At 38.0% G+C, this 16,282-nt stretch overlaps 2 protein-coding genes across 6 annotated transcripts; one reads left to right on the forward strand and one right to left on the reverse strand.

Moving 5' to 3' along the window:
• Nucleotides 1-389: 389 nt before the first annotated feature.
• LOC18608439 (helicase-like transcription factor CHR28) lies at nt 390-9,313 on the forward strand. 5 transcript variants are annotated; one of them, XM_018115739.2, is made up of 12 exons: nt 390-577; nt 1,562-1,683; nt 1,789-1,996; nt 2,092-2,723; nt 3,350-3,421; nt 3,499-3,576; nt 3,707-4,613; nt 4,930-5,060; nt 6,633-6,872; nt 7,312-7,902; nt 8,138-8,347; nt 8,454-8,869. In XM_018115739.2, the coding sequence occupies exons 2-12, from the start codon at nt 1,576-1,578 to the stop codon at nt 8,481-8,483; spliced, it is 3,207 nt and encodes a 1,068-aa protein (XP_017971228.1). In that variant the 5' UTR covers nt 390-577; nt 1,562-1,575; the 3' UTR covers nt 8,484-8,869. The 5 variants fall into 5 exon arrangements, with proteins under 5 accessions (XP_017971228.1, XP_017971226.1, XP_017971227.1 ...); XM_018115737.2 differs by lacking the exon at nt 8,454-8,869 and adding an exon at nt 8,879-9,313 and having other exon boundaries at nt 392-577; XM_018115738.2 differs by lacking the exon at nt 8,454-8,869 and adding an exon at nt 8,879-9,313 and having other exon boundaries at nt 392-577; nt 1,789-1,990.
• A 1,461-nt stretch (nt 9,314-10,774) lies between these two features.
• LOC18608440 (Eukaryotic aspartyl protease family protein) lies at nt 10,775-12,723 on the reverse strand. The gene has a single exon (XM_018115773.2). The coding sequence runs from the start codon at nt 12,546-12,548 to the stop codon at nt 11,103-11,105; it is 1,446 nt and encodes a 481-aa protein (XP_017971262.1). The 5' UTR covers nt 12,549-12,723; the 3' UTR covers nt 10,775-11,102.
• Nucleotides 12,724-16,282: the final 3,559 nt, after the last annotated feature.

The following is a 16,282-nucleotide window of genomic DNA, read 5'->3' on the forward strand; positions in this document are numbered from 1 at the left end:
AGGATATTTTGCTTCATCTTGATCGTTGTTTTATAAGGAACATAGAGTATTTTGTTATACTGTTAGTGTCAATTTATTTTTTTTAAAAAATAGTAGGAGTATCTAAAATTAAATGAAAAATTTGGAAGTAAAAACAATTTGAACTTGATTCATAAATATTCTGGAAACAAAAAATATCATTAAATAGGGGGAAACATGGAACCTGAGCTGGCAAATCTTAATTGGAGATTCCTGAAAACTTTCCGGAAGACAACTTTTTTTTTCCCTAAAAAGGTTTAAACCTGCACAAAAACTGTGGTTACGCAATAAATATTCACCAACAATTACCAGGATCCTAAAATTTGACGCCCCGGCACTAGGCCACGTTGTCCTTGTCCAAAACGTTGTCGTTGGCTCTCATTCTCTCTCTCTCTCTCTCTCTCCCTCTCTTTCTCTCTCTCAGAGATTCTACACTTCTACGCTTTAGAAACTAGGCAGTCCATCGCCGAGAGAGATTCTGTCTCTTAAACATCACCAATCATTTTAAAATATAACCCTGCCAACTGTAGTTTTTTATAATGAAGAATCCTGATCAAAGGTAGGGTTTTATTTTTTTTTTTTTGTTGGTTTTTCCTTTTAATTGACTCGATTAAGTTCTAAATTACTCGCTCAATTTTGCCTTTTTTTTTTGTCTTAATCGGTTATTTTATGTGAATGCATCTCCTTGGTTTCATCATGTTTGAAGTTTTGTAGTGAAGTGGGACTGCTTACTGGCTTAGCTACTTTCTTTTTAGGCTTTAGAATTTGCATGTTTTATTTTATTTTTAATTGTTTGGTGTAGGTGGATATGGATTTGTTATTGTTGTTTGTTTTATTGGGGGCAGGGGAAGCAATGGTGCTGTGTAATTTGGAAAAGAAATTGAAACGTTGAAGGGGTGATTAGTGGTAGTAGTAATTTTGGGTGATGTTTTTGATTGATTTAAAGCATTTGACTCACTGAGAGAATCAAATGGAGAATACCCATTTTGGTAGAAGGGCCCTAGTTAAGGAATCTCGAAAGAATTTAGGAATTATTGGTAGCACTGTACAAGTAGTTTTAGTTCAAGGAGATTGGGCCTCCTCTGTTTTCACCAGGGAATTAACAAATGAAACACATTTTTTTGAGGAAAGCCGGCAGCCTATGTTTTCATGAGCTCTTGTAGAATTAAGGTCTGGACGATATTTTCTGTTAATGGTTGTGCCATTGGCATTCGTTTACTTCTCTGAGCAGAACTGAACTTTCTTCCTAAAGTCTTGGTACTGCTCCAAAAGCTTGTTGTTTGTGCCTACAACAACTTTAAATGCTTAATTTCATAAATAGGTTTCAAAGATAACATAGTAAAGTTTTACTTTTATTGGTTGGTTTGGTAAAAGCATAAGTTAGATTGTTAATTAGTTGATTGTGTGCTTTATTAGCAAATGATCATTAAATCTTCATGCAGTTTCTGGTTTGAATCAAGCCAACGTCTTGATGTTTTCTCCTTCTTTCTTTCTTTTTTTTTTTTTTAATAATTGCACTTATTTGCTTAATGCTGTCCTGAAGGAAGTGGCTGTTAGATGTCTGACCATGTGGATCGTCTTTGTGATTCACTTGATTCAGCTAGTCGAAGTTGCTCTTTCTTAAATGGATGGCTTTGCAGTTTAATTTCGAGATGCGCAATCCTGGTGAGTGGAAATATTGTGCATTTGTTAGGGGAAAGAGGGACCGGGGGGTTGTAATTGCTAGCATTCCCTAGGACATGTCGCTACACTGATTGTTTCTTCCCACAGGCTGGGTTTCCTTTTAGGAATCTGCTTTCTACTTCAGTTGAGGAGAAAAAAAGTAACTTTTCAATTCTAATGGCTGCTATGAATCCAATAGACATTAGTTCATCTGATAGTGACTTGGAGATCGAAGATGACAGAGATACAAATACCTCATCTTTAAGGGTTCTTCCAGGATGGGCAGTTACACATGGCTCAAATTCTAGGGGTACTGGTTAGTCTGTGTTTTGCAAACTTACCATATCATCTAAAGTTCAAAGTTCAATGTTTTATTCACACTGAACCATGTAAACATATTTAAATATGCAGGTTATGCTTGGCAGTCTCAAAAGATTCCTTCTCCCAAGCAAGCAGAGTTTTCTAATTTAAACTTTTCAAATGTAAATAACCATTCACAGACAAAAGTTCTGATTCATGAGCCCAATGATGATGTTAGAGCCTCAACTCAGCTTATTGCCCTAGATGATGATCCTGAATATTTTACCAGGAATGGGAATATTGGTCAGCCTCGGACTGTTAATTCTCGAATTGCTAATGGTTCTGGTACTGATTTTGAGAAATTGACGTCGCAGCAGGCTCTAAAGAGGACTCTTCCTCCATCTCTTCAGCTGTCTGGACCCAGTGCCAAATCAGAAAATTTAGTTGAGAATTTGAGCAGCAGTCAGATTCCTGATGCTCAGGGAAGCTCTCACCATTTGGCTGGCCATAGTTTTGCCAATAGTCAGGGGTATATGAGAGATCATTATAGCAGGGCCCATAATGGTGAAGTTATGATGTATGGAAACACCGGTAGTAGGATCCTTCCTCCATCTTTTATGCATGGAAAATCTGTTACTTATACACAGTTTGCTGGTTTGGATGATCCTGTATATCGTGCTGGAGTAAGTGAAGAAAGAGTTCCTGTAAATGATGAGAGAATGATTTATCAAGCTGCACTGGAGGTATTCTTGTTGGATCCAAGAGTGTTCCTTTTTATTATCATGAGTTAGTATTTGATGACCCACCATGCATTATGGAAATTGTTATATCACAAACATTTTTCTTTAAAGTGGTAACTATGTCTGTGATTCTTGCATCTTGCATTTGGGTGTTATTATTTGGATGATAAGGAGCTATATCCTCATTTTGCATGTCTTTTTGTTTCATAAATTACAACTCTACGGTTATTTAAGTTTATGATGAACTTGCTGGACATCTGAATTTTCCTTTATATGCATAACTCTATTCTCTTTAATCTGTTATATATCTTTTCTGGATGACATTTAAAGTGAACACTTATACTATCATGTAAAGAGTCTAAGTACGTATATGATAATGCAGACAAAGATTGTTTTGCTAATGTGGCTAATTGCATCTACACAATTTTGTTATGCTAAAATTTGTGGGGTATGAATTTGGCCATGGGTTCTTTCTTGCCTTTTTGCCCACTCCTTGTGCCCTTCTTCAAGTGATTTGAGTGTAAACAACAAAATTTTGTTGTCTGCTTTATATCAGAAGTTGCTAAAAAATGGTTTCATATTTGATGTGTTTGGAAAGATTGGATATGAAGGACTTTTGTTTCTTGCAGGACCTCAACCAACCAAAAGTTGAAGCTACTCTTCCTGATGGTCTTTTGTCTGTTCCTCTTCTCAGACATCAGGTCATAACTTTTTCTTGTTATGGATGATTCTTTGGTGTATGTTGGTTAATTGGTTATTTAATCATTGAATTTTGCAGAAGATTGCATTACATTGGATGCTTCACAGGGAAACAAGAAGTGGGTATTGTTTGGGTGGAATATTAGCTGATGATCAGGTTACTTTTTTTCAAAAAAAAAAAATCTAGTTTTCATTTATTTATATAAATGATCAATGTTACTTCATGCATATCTTCGGATTTGCAGCATAAATTTTCTGCTGAGACTGATGATGGCTTGATTTAACAGGGCCTTGGTAAAACAATCTCAATGATTGCTCTTATACAAATGCAGAAGTTTTTAGAGTCCAAATCAAAATCAGAAGATCTAGGTAATCACAAAACTGTAGCACTGAATTTGGATGACGATGACGATAATGGTAATGGTGGGTCAGACAAAGTAAAGCACAGTGGTGAATCTGATGATACCAAGTCAATTCCAGAAGTTAGTACTTCTACTGGCTCATTCAGCCGACAGAGGCCACCGGCCGGGACATTGGTTGTGTGTCCAGCGAGTGTTCTTCGACAGTGGGCCAGGGAGCTGGATGATAAAGTTGCAGAGGAATCTAAGCTTTCTGTCCTCATCTATCATGGGGGTAGCAGAACCAAGGATCCTGCTGAACTTGCCAAGTATGATGTGGTACTTACAACTTATTCAATTATAACCAATGAAGTTCCTAAACAAGCTATTGTTGATGACGATGAGACTGATGAAAAAAATGGGGAAAAATATGGATTATCTTCTGAATTTTCAATTAACAAGAAGAGGAAGCAAACATCTAATGTTGGTAAGAAGGGGAAAAAGGGTAGGAAAGGAATTGATGGCTCTGCTATTGATTCTAGTGCTGGTGCACTTGCTAGAGTAGCTTGGTTTAGGGTGATACTGGATGAAGCTCAAACAATAAAAAATCATCGAACGCAAGTGGCTAGAGCCTGCTGTAGTCTTCGAGCCAAGCGGAGGTGGTGCTTATCTGGAACACCTATACAAAATGCTATTGATGATTTATATAGCTACTTTAGGTTTCTGAAACATGATCCATATTATGTATATAAAGCATTTTGCAATGGGATAAAAATTCCAATATCTAGAGATTCTGTAAAGGGCTACAAGAAGCTACAAGCTGTTTTGAAGACAGTAATGCTGCGTCGCACAAAAGGTGATTCTATTCTCTAACAATATTTATAGGAGGCGAGATTTTGGTGTATTAGGAGAAAATTAATACTTTACCCCTATAAACTCTAAACATACTTCATATATTCCCATAGTATGTGAAACTTGGGGCCCCATACCCCCCCTGGATCTTTTTTAGATTCATCTTTCCTATGCAGAAGTGGTATTATCACTTTTGTGTATGACTATTATCAGTAACTGTACATATTTGAAGCTATTTTTGAATATAGATGTGCTGTATTTGAATTTAAGCTTGGAAACTTTATTGCTGTTTTGTGCTGATTTGATTAGTTTCTGTCCAGCAACATTGATCGATGGAGAGCCAATAATTAAGTTGCCACCAAAGTCAATTGACTTGGCTAAGGTGGACTTCACAGCTGAGGAGCGGGCTTTCTATACTCAGCTAGAAGCTGAGTCACGTTCTCAATTTAAGGTGCCTTTCATCTGCATTATTTGTTCCCACTTTCAAGTTGCTCTTTAAATCATGTGACTGGTGTACTATTTCAATCAGAAGTATCCTTCTCTTTGAATTTGCAACTAGCAGCATATTCTACTTGTTTTGCTTGTCAATCTGAAATATGAAGTTTGAATCATATTATTGTCCTTCAAAATCATTATGTTTTATTTCTGCTCAAAATAATAAAGCTTGGGAAATGAAAATGAAATGATTGTAGTAATTTTCTGCTTCAACAAGGAACCTCCACCTGCCAAAAATGTTTTTTTTTTTTGTTATTTTCAGGGTGGGGAGGTTTGAATAATGTTGCAATGCAATTAAAAGTTAGCTGTCTTATTGTGTAGCGAAAGAAGGTTTCATGATAAATCCATGGGATGATGCGGGTGATGAAACCATCAGCTGTGCAGGGATGTGACAAAGTTCGCCTTCCCTTTTCATGAACCATCTGTTGACATTATTTCCTGAACCAAAATACTAAATGGGGTTTTTGTGAACTATGATGAACCTAAGAGAAGTAACTTTGTGGGTGATTGCTGTAATTACATGATTAATCCATGGGATGATGCAGGTGATGAAACCATCAGCTGTGCAGGGATGTTATAAAGTTCCCCTCCCCTTTTCATGAACCATCTTTTGACATTATTTCCTGAACCAAAATACTAAATGGGTTTTTTGTGAACTATGATGAACTTAAGAGAAGTAACTTTGTGGGTGATTGCTGTAATTTTTCTCCACTATTGCTGCAGGTAGTACAATGAATAAGAATTTGCTCTCATAACAATGCGATTAGCCAGACATGATGTAACATTTCTGTGTTTATGTCTGACTATTATGCATGAGAGATATTGAGTTGATAGTATGTGTCAAAATTCATCGCCTTAGGGTCTAAAATACCAGACTCACATGCCTCTTCTTGCTACCTAGAATCTTTTGTTCTTTGTAGACTTTAGAGGTGGAACTGGAATCTTGTGATGAGTTGAGCCAAAATATAGCGCTTAATCTTGCTAATTTCAATGCTTACCCACTAGTATTGCTGGATAAAATATTGAAAGGTCTCTTGTTTAACTCTCTTTTAGTTTCTTTTGTAAGCCTCATAGGGCCGTTGGGTTCTTGAACTTCTTTCCACTAACATATTATTAATAACCTGGTTCAATTTTGTAGAACATACAAATCAATCCACATTGTCTTTTTGTTATATAAAATCATAATGTTTATTAAGCTCTGTTGAAGTTAATTGCATGATGATACACTTTACTAGGATTGATTTTGTGATTTCAAGATTTAATTCCTATACCTTAGTGAAAATTGTTTTGTGTTGACATTGAGAAGCAGCTGATTTCTGTTGGTGTCTTGTGAACATCTCATTTACAATACCTAGTTAATATTTCAGTTACACTATTTTCATGCTCATATCAGTCTTACATTGCTGTAAATATGGAGTAACCTAAACTTGCCAGTAAAATTTTATGCTTATGTGAAGATTGAATCATGCTTTTAGATATTCTCTATCTGAAAGTTACACATCCTTGGAATAATATATTTCTCCAACAGGCATATGCAGCTGCTGGCACAGTGAACCAAAATTATGCAAATATTCTTTTGATGCTTTTGCGCCTACGTCAGGCTTGTGATCATCCACTTCTTGTCAAAGGATATAAGTCTGACTCCATTCAAAACTCTGACTCTGTTGGACAAGTTTCTGTAGAAATGGCGACGACACTTCCTAGAGAAATGCTGATTAATCTACTGAATTGCTTGGAAACTTCCTTTGCCATCTGTCTTGTATGCAGTGTGAGTTTTTCTTGAACCTAATATTTTGCCAAAGTGTGGCTTTATTGCACATCCTCTGAATGTTGTTACTGGATCAATGACTTATCTGTAATTTTTATATGATTGAATTTCTGAGGAATTTAAGCAAGTTCTGTGTCATGGTAATTTTTAATATTTTGGGAGCAATGGTGAGGAAATTGCAATTCAATGTGTTCAATTTGGAACGGGGTAATGCATGGTTAAAATTATTGGAGTGAGGGGTGTCGCTTTCTAGGATGTCTTTTTGTTTTTTTAATGCTACCCTATTATTACTTTTTGTCACCTTGAATTTTCTTAGGTATAGAAAGTGTATGTGAAATATATTCTAATTCCAATTCTCATAGTATCTGGCTAGTGAGCAGAAAAAGTTTACTATTTCAGAAAATCTGTATATATTTCTAATGCTTAAATGCTTTTACAGGATCCACCTGATGACCCTGTTGTTACCATGTGTGGTCATGTTTTCTGCTATCAGTGTGTGTCAGAATATTTGACAGGTGATGATAATATGTGCCCTGCACCTGCATGTAAAGAGCAACTTGGTGCTGATATAGTGTTCTCTAAAGCTACCCTTAGGAGCTGTATTACAGGTGGTCTTAACGGTAGTCCCATGCATCCTCAGTTCTTTGAAAAGTCAGTGGTTTTACAGGATGAGTACAGTTCATCAAAAATCAAGGCCGTAGTTGAAATTCTTCAGTCAAAATGTTTATCGAAGAATTCAAGTCCAGAATTGCAGAGTTCTGTTGAATGCAATGAAACATTTTTGTCTTCAGAGCAGACATTTTCAGAAACTGTCCATTCAGGCATTAGTGTCGTAAAGCGCACTACAGTTTATTCAAACTCAGTGGCTGACGGACCAATAAAAACAATTGTTTTCTCTCAGTGGACAAGTATGTTGGACTTGGTTGAGCGCTCACTACGTAATCATAATATAAACTATCGGAGGCTTGATGGGACAATGACTTTAGCTGCAAGAGACAGGGCTGTCAAAGATTTCAATACTGACCCAGAGGTTTGTTCCTACCGTATGACTTCCAAGTAATTCACCAATGCCAATAGGTTGTTTCTTAGTGGGCAAGTTGGTTATTATTTTGTCGACTTACTTGCAGACATATGTACATATATTCCATATACACTTAAATTATTAACAGTGTGCTTTAGTGTTTCGCTTTAGTAAATCAATGATGTAGAATGTGATGTAATTTTATTTCTTACTTAATTTCTCCAATCCATTGATTTTCTTGCAGGTTACTGTGATGCTGATGTCATTAAAAGCTGGAAACCTCGGTTTGAATATGGTTGCTGCGTGTCATGTTATCCTTCTGGACCTTTGGTGGAATCCAACTACTGAAGACCAGGCTATCGATCGAGCACATAGAATTGGACAGACTCGTCCTGTTACTGTAACTCGGATCACCATTAAAGACACAGTGGAAGATAGGATATTATCTCTTCAGGTATTTTCTTTCTATAGGTTATGCTGTTGACTTAAGAATTGTTTCTGATAAAAGATGTAAATGTCATTTATGTAGTTAATTTGAACATTTTGATTTTTTTTCCAAGGTGGGGGGAGGTGTATTGCATCTGGGTTAAACTCTTATTTCCCTTTTATTCTTTCTGGCTCTTGTGTATTTGATGGAACAAGATTCAAGAGTTACATCAATATGATTTTCTGGTACCATTAAAGGGCCTGCACTGTTCAAGGGCAGAGAGCATCTCCCTACCTGAATTTGCCACTTTTACTTAGGGAAGCCAACTGATTTAATAACTTTGAGTTAGGGATGTGGACTATTAATATGGTGTTGTTGGTTTGGACATCATTACAAGGATTGCTGTGTAACTATTATCCATTATGACCTTTTGGGTCATTTCTGGAATGTGCAAGACCTCCATATGTTCTATAGCCTTTGGAGATGAAGAATTTGCATGACTGGTAGATGGTGGGTTTTCGTTGTCCGATACTTATTTCTTTGTTTGCCTCGCTGTAGGATGAAAAAAGAAAAATGGTTGCTTCTGCTTTTGGTGAAGATCAGAGTGGGGGCTCAGCAACTCGATTAACGGTGGAAGATCTCAGATATCTATTTATGGCCTAATCTGCCATCTCATTTTGTTGCATCCTCTGGCCTTATATGTTTCTACTTGAAGTTTCCATCCAGAAAGTTCTGAGATTTAAAAATTTTGATCAGAACAGGGAATTCACATCTAGTGCTGGCTAATGCCGTCCGTCATATTTTGTAGATTCAGATGGTGACTTTTGTGAGATTTTGGAAGTCCAGAGAGGCATTTTTGTTCCCCTCAGGTCAAGAAAGAGGAAGGCCAGGCTGCCTGTAAATATTCTAATTATTTTGTAGTGTATATCATACTTTTAGTTTTTGTAGTTAACCATTTTTCTTCTTAATGTAATACATAAAGTTATTTCCAAATTATTGTGTGTTTGTCTCTAAGCTTTCCTTGTTTCACCCTAAAAACCCCTCACCTCATTACTGAAATAAGGGTAGTGGAGCTAATTTCATTGGACATATAAGCATTGCTGTAAGGCTTGGGTGGAAGGTCGACAATGGAAAGCAAAGACGCTTCAGTATGGACTCAATCAAGGTACATTCTTCACTAACAACTTTTTTTGAAGTTTGTGGAATAGAGGATATGCCCATAGTGTGTAAGGGGGGGATGGGGAAGAGAGAATGTGGGCCCCCTTTTTGAGCTGATGACTATGAACAAATTGGAAACATTTTCCCTGGAATTCGTTTTACTATAACCCTGCAATTATCCAATCACAATCCCTTTGGTTGGCAGTCAAAAAGAGTACAGAAATGAGGGTTTTGAACCTGCAAGCAAAGTGTAGTTCCTCTAGCTAGCTTTGCACCGACTGTACATTTGTTTTTGGTTTCCTGCTTTTAATGTCCAAGCAAAAGCTGTTTCAGCCATTGAGTTATCATTTTCCATCCTCTTTTTCATTTTATCCTGTCAACCAGATTTTTTTGTTCACACATATTTGTATATTAACCTGGTAAGGGGAAGACGAAAGCTGCAATCGTCTTCACTTGCATCGGAATTGCTCAAACAGGCGAAAGTCAAACAGAGGAAGAAACTCGTCCCTTCTTAGGAAGGGACAATGTTGGCAAAATGTCTTCAAGCCCGTTGATAGATAATTCTTGTTTAGTGATCCCATTTTGGGGTTTAATCTCGTTGAGACAAACCACAGACAGGTGATAAAGACAGTCCAACAACTATCACACTTTTGCTTTGACAAGCGCTGTTTTGGGCAATGGGGGTGAGAGAAATTTGAGGTATATCCCAACGATCCCCATGTTCTGCCAAAGCTTGGCTTTGCTTTTGTTCGTCTTTCACCTTCACCAAAGCGAAAGTGTAACTTTTGCGGGCCTCTAAAACCCCCTAATGCTATAAATAGTATTTCAACGACTAAATTCCCTGTAATTAGAGAGATGGGAAAAGGGCTAGTAGCAGTACCCAGTTGCCTTTGCCCCCCTAGCCTTACCAAAGTTCTGAAAAGCGGCAAAAGTGGCCTTGCGTCTCAAATCTTGCAAAAGAGGGAAAAAGCAGATGCCTTTGCAAAAGTCATTGCTTGAACGCACTCCAACTTAGGGGCGCAAACACGGCCTACTGATGGCTTCACATGTCCACCAAAGTGGTGGCTCCCCCCCCAGCCCTCATGATTTCAACACTATAGCCCTCGTGAGAAAGAGAGCCAGCCAAAGGCAAGATGATGTAAAAAGCAGCTGGTGCCTGGAGGGCAATCAGCAATGTGCAGGTCATTTCCACCCTCTCGGCTCTGGATTCTGAATTATACTGCCTGCCCTGCCCACTAGACCTGATGTAAAAGGGCCATCTTTGGATCCTCTCATCATGTCATGTTTAACATAAAAGGGTGCTCTAATATCCAAGTAGAAGATCCTTTTTATGATTCTTTCTTTTGACTATCTGCAGTTCTCTTGGGAATATTTGACTCATTAACATTACACACCCTTGCTTTGTTTTTTCACCTCTTTGCATAAAACTTTACAAGAATCACACTATAATATATAGTGTTCTTTTCACATCAGGAAGAAAGGCAAAACTTTAATCAAATCATAGACCATAGGACAAGTAGCACATGACACTAATACATCAGACTCTTATATATTTATAATATAAGAATATACTTTAACTAACAAGTACCTAAGCAAAATTCACTATTTCTTTACATCATCAAGATTAGCAAACATTGGGGCCAAACCCCACGAAGCCATTGGCTCCATCAAAGGAAATTTGGATGCCCTCTTGCTGGATGTTCCCTATTATTGAAAGTCCTGAAGCCGAGGAAGCAAACGCAAAACAGAAAGTTCCCACATCATCAACGGGAATAAGAAAGTTCCTTGCGGGTAGGGTCAGGATTGGCCCGCCCGAGAAATAAAATGAGACTGTTGGAACCCTGACCGACACAAAACCCGATAAGTTGTAACAAGTATCAAAAATGGATACTCCCGAAGCCCGGGGGAGGTTTGCCGTCTGCGCGACAAAAGCATCGCGGAAGGCATTGTAAGCCAACGTTGGGAACCTTGTTACGGCGGTGCCAGTGTCCATAACAACCCCTCCATACCCCAATTCACTAAGCCTAAAAGTGTCTTCGGATACGGGCACCCGGATGCCTCCTACTCCAAGACCCGAAAGCCCGACATAGTAGAAACTCGGGGCACGTGGGTTACGTAGCAAAGGGACCCATGCAGCGCCCACCGGCATTGCTCCACGCCCGAATACCAATGACCCGGATGCATCGCTGCCCCGACTCACTAAACAGTAACTAAATGCACCCCCGGTTTGACCACCCAATTGACCCACAAGTGACATGGATCCACCTCCAACGCCCAACAACCCGGCTGCCCCAATGAACATGCCCCGGTTAATATGCCCACATCCAATAGCCACATTTTTAACCACCGTTCGACCAAAAGTGAGTGTTTCGAGAGCCAGGGTCCCTTTTGTATAAGACCCATCACCATACATAACTTCATACCGACACCGACCCGCATGGCAACCCGAATTCTCAATCCGGTCACAAACAGAAGAGGTACAAGAGACGCCACTGTAAGAAGCAGAATTAGCCGGGTCAAAAACCGGGTCGGATTGTCTATAACATTGGTTGCAAGGCTGACACTGAACCCAAACAATATCACTGCCCGAATCAATAACCATATATTGACTTCGTGGTGGGCTACCAACGCCTATTCTCACAAAGTACTCTCCGCTTCCTTGGTCCATTCCTGAAACAACATCGGACCCAAAATCGTTCACCTCATAAGCAGCGTCACCGTCGTGGCCTCCGCCGCCAGAGAGGAGGCGGACCAGACTTGCCACCCTTTTCACGTCCCTTTGCATGCGTGCAAGAAAACGGTGGCTATGGTCATGGAAAGCAGTAGTAGTGTTGGAAAATAACTTGTCCCTATGGACAAGTTTCAGCTTCCATTTCCCTTGGTCACTTTCGCTGGCGTTGGATTGTTCGTGATATTCAAATGTTTTGAGAGGCGTAGGTTTTTTTGTCCCAATGAGAGTTTGTTTCACGTTCAAGAGTTGAAAGTCAGGGTGAGAGGCGGTGGCGATGCCACTCACAGTCAGGTGTAGCACCGCCACCAAGATTATCGCCAGGGATGGGAAAGCTGACATGGTTGAGGTTTTGAGGGTTTGAGGAGTTGAGGTTTTAGGTTGTTTGGGGAAGGAGGGGTGCGGGGGTGGGGTTTGAGGAGGGATTTATTTGAGTCGGGTTTTGGCTTAGGGATGCGTAGAAGGAAAAAGGTGTGGTGGGGTTTGGAATAATAATAGAGTTAAAGGGGCTTCTGTTTTGTTTTTGGACTGATCAGAAGTTTGAGAGGGAAATGTCTTGTGCTAGTTTCCCAACTACCTTTTGTTTTCCTTTTTCGCTTTAATGGGTAATGTTACGTTGACCCCAGAGTGCATCAAGTCTTTTACCATCGATTCTGTTGAGAAAATTTTTGAACCATTCAACAAGGAAGAGACGGTTTTGGTTGTATCCAGCTATATTAATTGACTACTTTGTTAATATTAGTTAGCCACTTTCCTGACCACCAAAGCAGCCATGGTGGGAGGAGGCTCGCTGCAGCACAAGCACTAATTAAACCAGAAGACCTAATTCGCGATGATCATGCCATGAAGCCGTGGATTCAGTGGCTTGTCGTGACCAGTCAAAATGTTAAATAAACTGGCTTTTGTCATTAATTTAATTTGACTTTCATGTTTTATTCATTTTTGTTTGTTTTTCAGTTTAATATTACTGTGTGTGCATATGGCCATTTAGAGGAAAGAGGGAGGAAGGTGTGCTTCTTTATCATCTTTACGAAGGCCAACCTTAATGGAATAATTGTTACTTCGGGTAAAATACCTTTCAAAGAACAAACTGAAACGATTTGAGGGAAGCCAAGTTCTCAATTGAGCAGGCCCCAGTTCGTTATTGCCTTTGAAGAAGCTAGGTAGGTAGGTGATCATAATTGTACTCTCATTACGAACAATTCTTGAATCCTAGCTAAGAGATTTATTTTCTACATTCTTCAGACAAAATATTCAAAGGAATATGTGTTTCTCTAATATTTACTACTATATACAGGATGCCAAATTCTAATTAGTTAAATTGACACCATGAAGATTCTTCAGTTGCTCATAGAAAGATATAGATGGACTGATAAAACAAAGACAGCATTGATTCCTGCTCCATGGATTGTTGAGCATTGTGATAGGATAACTCGATTGCTTCTTGTCCTCTTAAACTCAGCAGAATGAAACATCCATGTTGAGTATTCTTTTTTAGCTTATTCTCTGAATTTCATTTGGCTAGAGGTGCCGAACTTGTGGGTCTGCTTCCCAGGAAAAGACAAAGGGACGCCGTCTACATATCTAATTAGCTTCTATTGTCGAGTGGAGAAGTTGCAAAAGTGGGAGAAAATGTATTATAATTGCGATAAGTGCAGAAGAATACTCAACTTTACAGTATTAGCCTTTTTCAATTTGTAACCTTGAAAAAAGCATTAATATATATATATATATATATATAGTACGTAATAGAATATTGATAGTACTATTGATCAACAATGAACCATCAATCCATCTGAGATGTTAGTAAAAGTAATCTTCTTTTCTTTTCTTTTTTCTTTTAATTAATGGAAACCCAGAGATACCACCATCTTTTTACCCTGAGTAGAATAAGCTCCATAGCCTTTTCACAAAGTGCTCACCTATTTATAATTACTGCTCTAACGCCTGCGTGTGCGTGATTGCTTAAGTCATGGACCTTTTTTTTCCCCTTAAAGTATTGAGATCTTGGATTGTCACTATAAAGATGCAGGCGTATGTTCAATAAACAACTCGTGGACTAGTTCGAGTTGGGCTCGTTTATGTTCGTTTAATAAGATAGATTAAATAATTTTAAATAAAATTTTAAAATATATTTAATAAACGAATCCAATTTGTAATTATTCATTTCATTTTTATTCATGAACTAACTTGTTTATTGTTTATTCTTAAAATCGATTATAAATGACTTTAAGAGCACCCTAGATATCTTTAAAGGAATCATTTATAAAGTGATTCAAAAACTATTTGTAGCTTTTTAATTTAGATTTTGTTTGTTTGTTGAAAATTGGTTTGTTTGATGTTCACAAACATGTTCATTAATTGTTTGCATAAACCCATTTAATATTCATGAACAAGCGAGTCCTATTTGATATCAAATTTAGCCAAACTTTAATGGAGTCCAGCTGCCTGAATATCACTTTAAACAATCTTAATCAAACCGAGCTCGAACATAGCTAGGCTCGTTTGGGCTCGGATCGTTTACAACCCTAGCTACTGATTACTATGGTGATTGATGAGTGTTGCTTGATTTGACACGCTCGTGAGCATTGAATCAACCATATGTGCCAATTGATCAACTGTTTACTCTTTGATCATTTAAAGGCAAAAAGCAATAGATCACCCATAAGTCCACATGATGGCAATAATTAACATTTCGAGCAATTAGAAGTCAGAAAACAAAGGAGAGTAGAAGGTAATCTCTCATACGCCACATGGTACATGATTTGCTTGTCATCTCTGTCTTCCCAGGGGAGGAAGGATACATGTTAAGGTCTAAGGTAACAGGAAAAGGGAGGACTTTCAGGAATTTTCCGTTTATTGTACTACCTTAATGGGTTTTTCCCATATATCTTTGTTGATTTCTATCAGTACTAGTGGATATGTTTCTTTCATGCCATACAAGGGAAAAAGAAAAGAGGAGAGAGATGTTTCCTTCACTCACTCTGATCTCACAACAAAATTTCAAGCTTTAATGATCCTTAATAGGTCCAGCTTTTTGAGTATATTCTTTGTTTTCAAAAAGCTTAGTGGGACTTAGATGAAATACTTAACAGTGATCTCTAATAATTCTCTTGCTTCTCTCTCATCAATCAATTTTTTCCTTTTTGCTTTCATTATGAGAGGTCCTTCCAAAACGTGGGAATCCATGGACCAGACCAAAGCATTATCATCTCTAGGACCTCCAAAACTTCAGCATGCATGAATTATCTACTGCTACTACATATTCTATATTAATTTATAAATGTTATTGGATCATCAGTGGAGCACCAATGTCAAAAATGGGTAGATTGATAATGTATTTGAGTAGGATTCTATGAGCCATGGGTGTCAATATCTGGATAATGATCTGATCAATTGATCAGCTGTTAGCTAGGTTCACGCGTGATGGTGCTGGCAGGCCATGCAAGATATCAAACAAAATAAATAAAGGTGACTGTACCTCAATGCCTCATAGGAATTATGCAATGCTTAATTATTGCACAACATGGGACTCTTCTATCACCTTTAGATGCCACGATGATTCCGGCATTCAAGTGGGGTAACTTTGCATTTTCAAGTCAAGACATCTGCAGTGGGATGATAATCTTTTACACTGAAAGGACAGAAAATTGCGAGAAAGAAAAAAGAAAAGGTGAGAAAAGAAAAAGAAAAAAGAGGATAGAAAGGAAAATTGTCCCTCATTTCCCTTCTAACAAACAAGGAAGGAAAGGATAGAAACACTATGTAGTCCCCTTTTCCTATTTTCCTTTCCTTCCTTCCTCTTTTCCTCGTACCAAAGATAGTCTTAAATTTCCCAATCTCTCTCTCTCTCTGTCAGAATTTATGAAGAAAATACTTCAGTTGGTTTAATTGATACTTTCGTTATTTTTTTATACAAAAATCAAATAAAAAGAAAGATAAACAATAAATAACAAAAAATAAAAATATCACTGAATTGATATATTAGTACTAGAATTAACTTGGAAAACCTTAACTGGCCATTTCTCCAAGGAAATTGAGTCTTAAGATCTCAACACCAAAGCTAATTTTGGTAT

Source organism: Theobroma cacao, chromosome 2 (genome assembly GCF_053813885.1).
Source record: "Theobroma cacao isolate CCN51 chromosome 2, ASM5381388v1, whole genome shotgun sequence".
Lineage (NCBI taxonomy): Eukaryota > Viridiplantae > Streptophyta > Magnoliopsida > Malvales > Malvaceae > Theobroma > Theobroma cacao.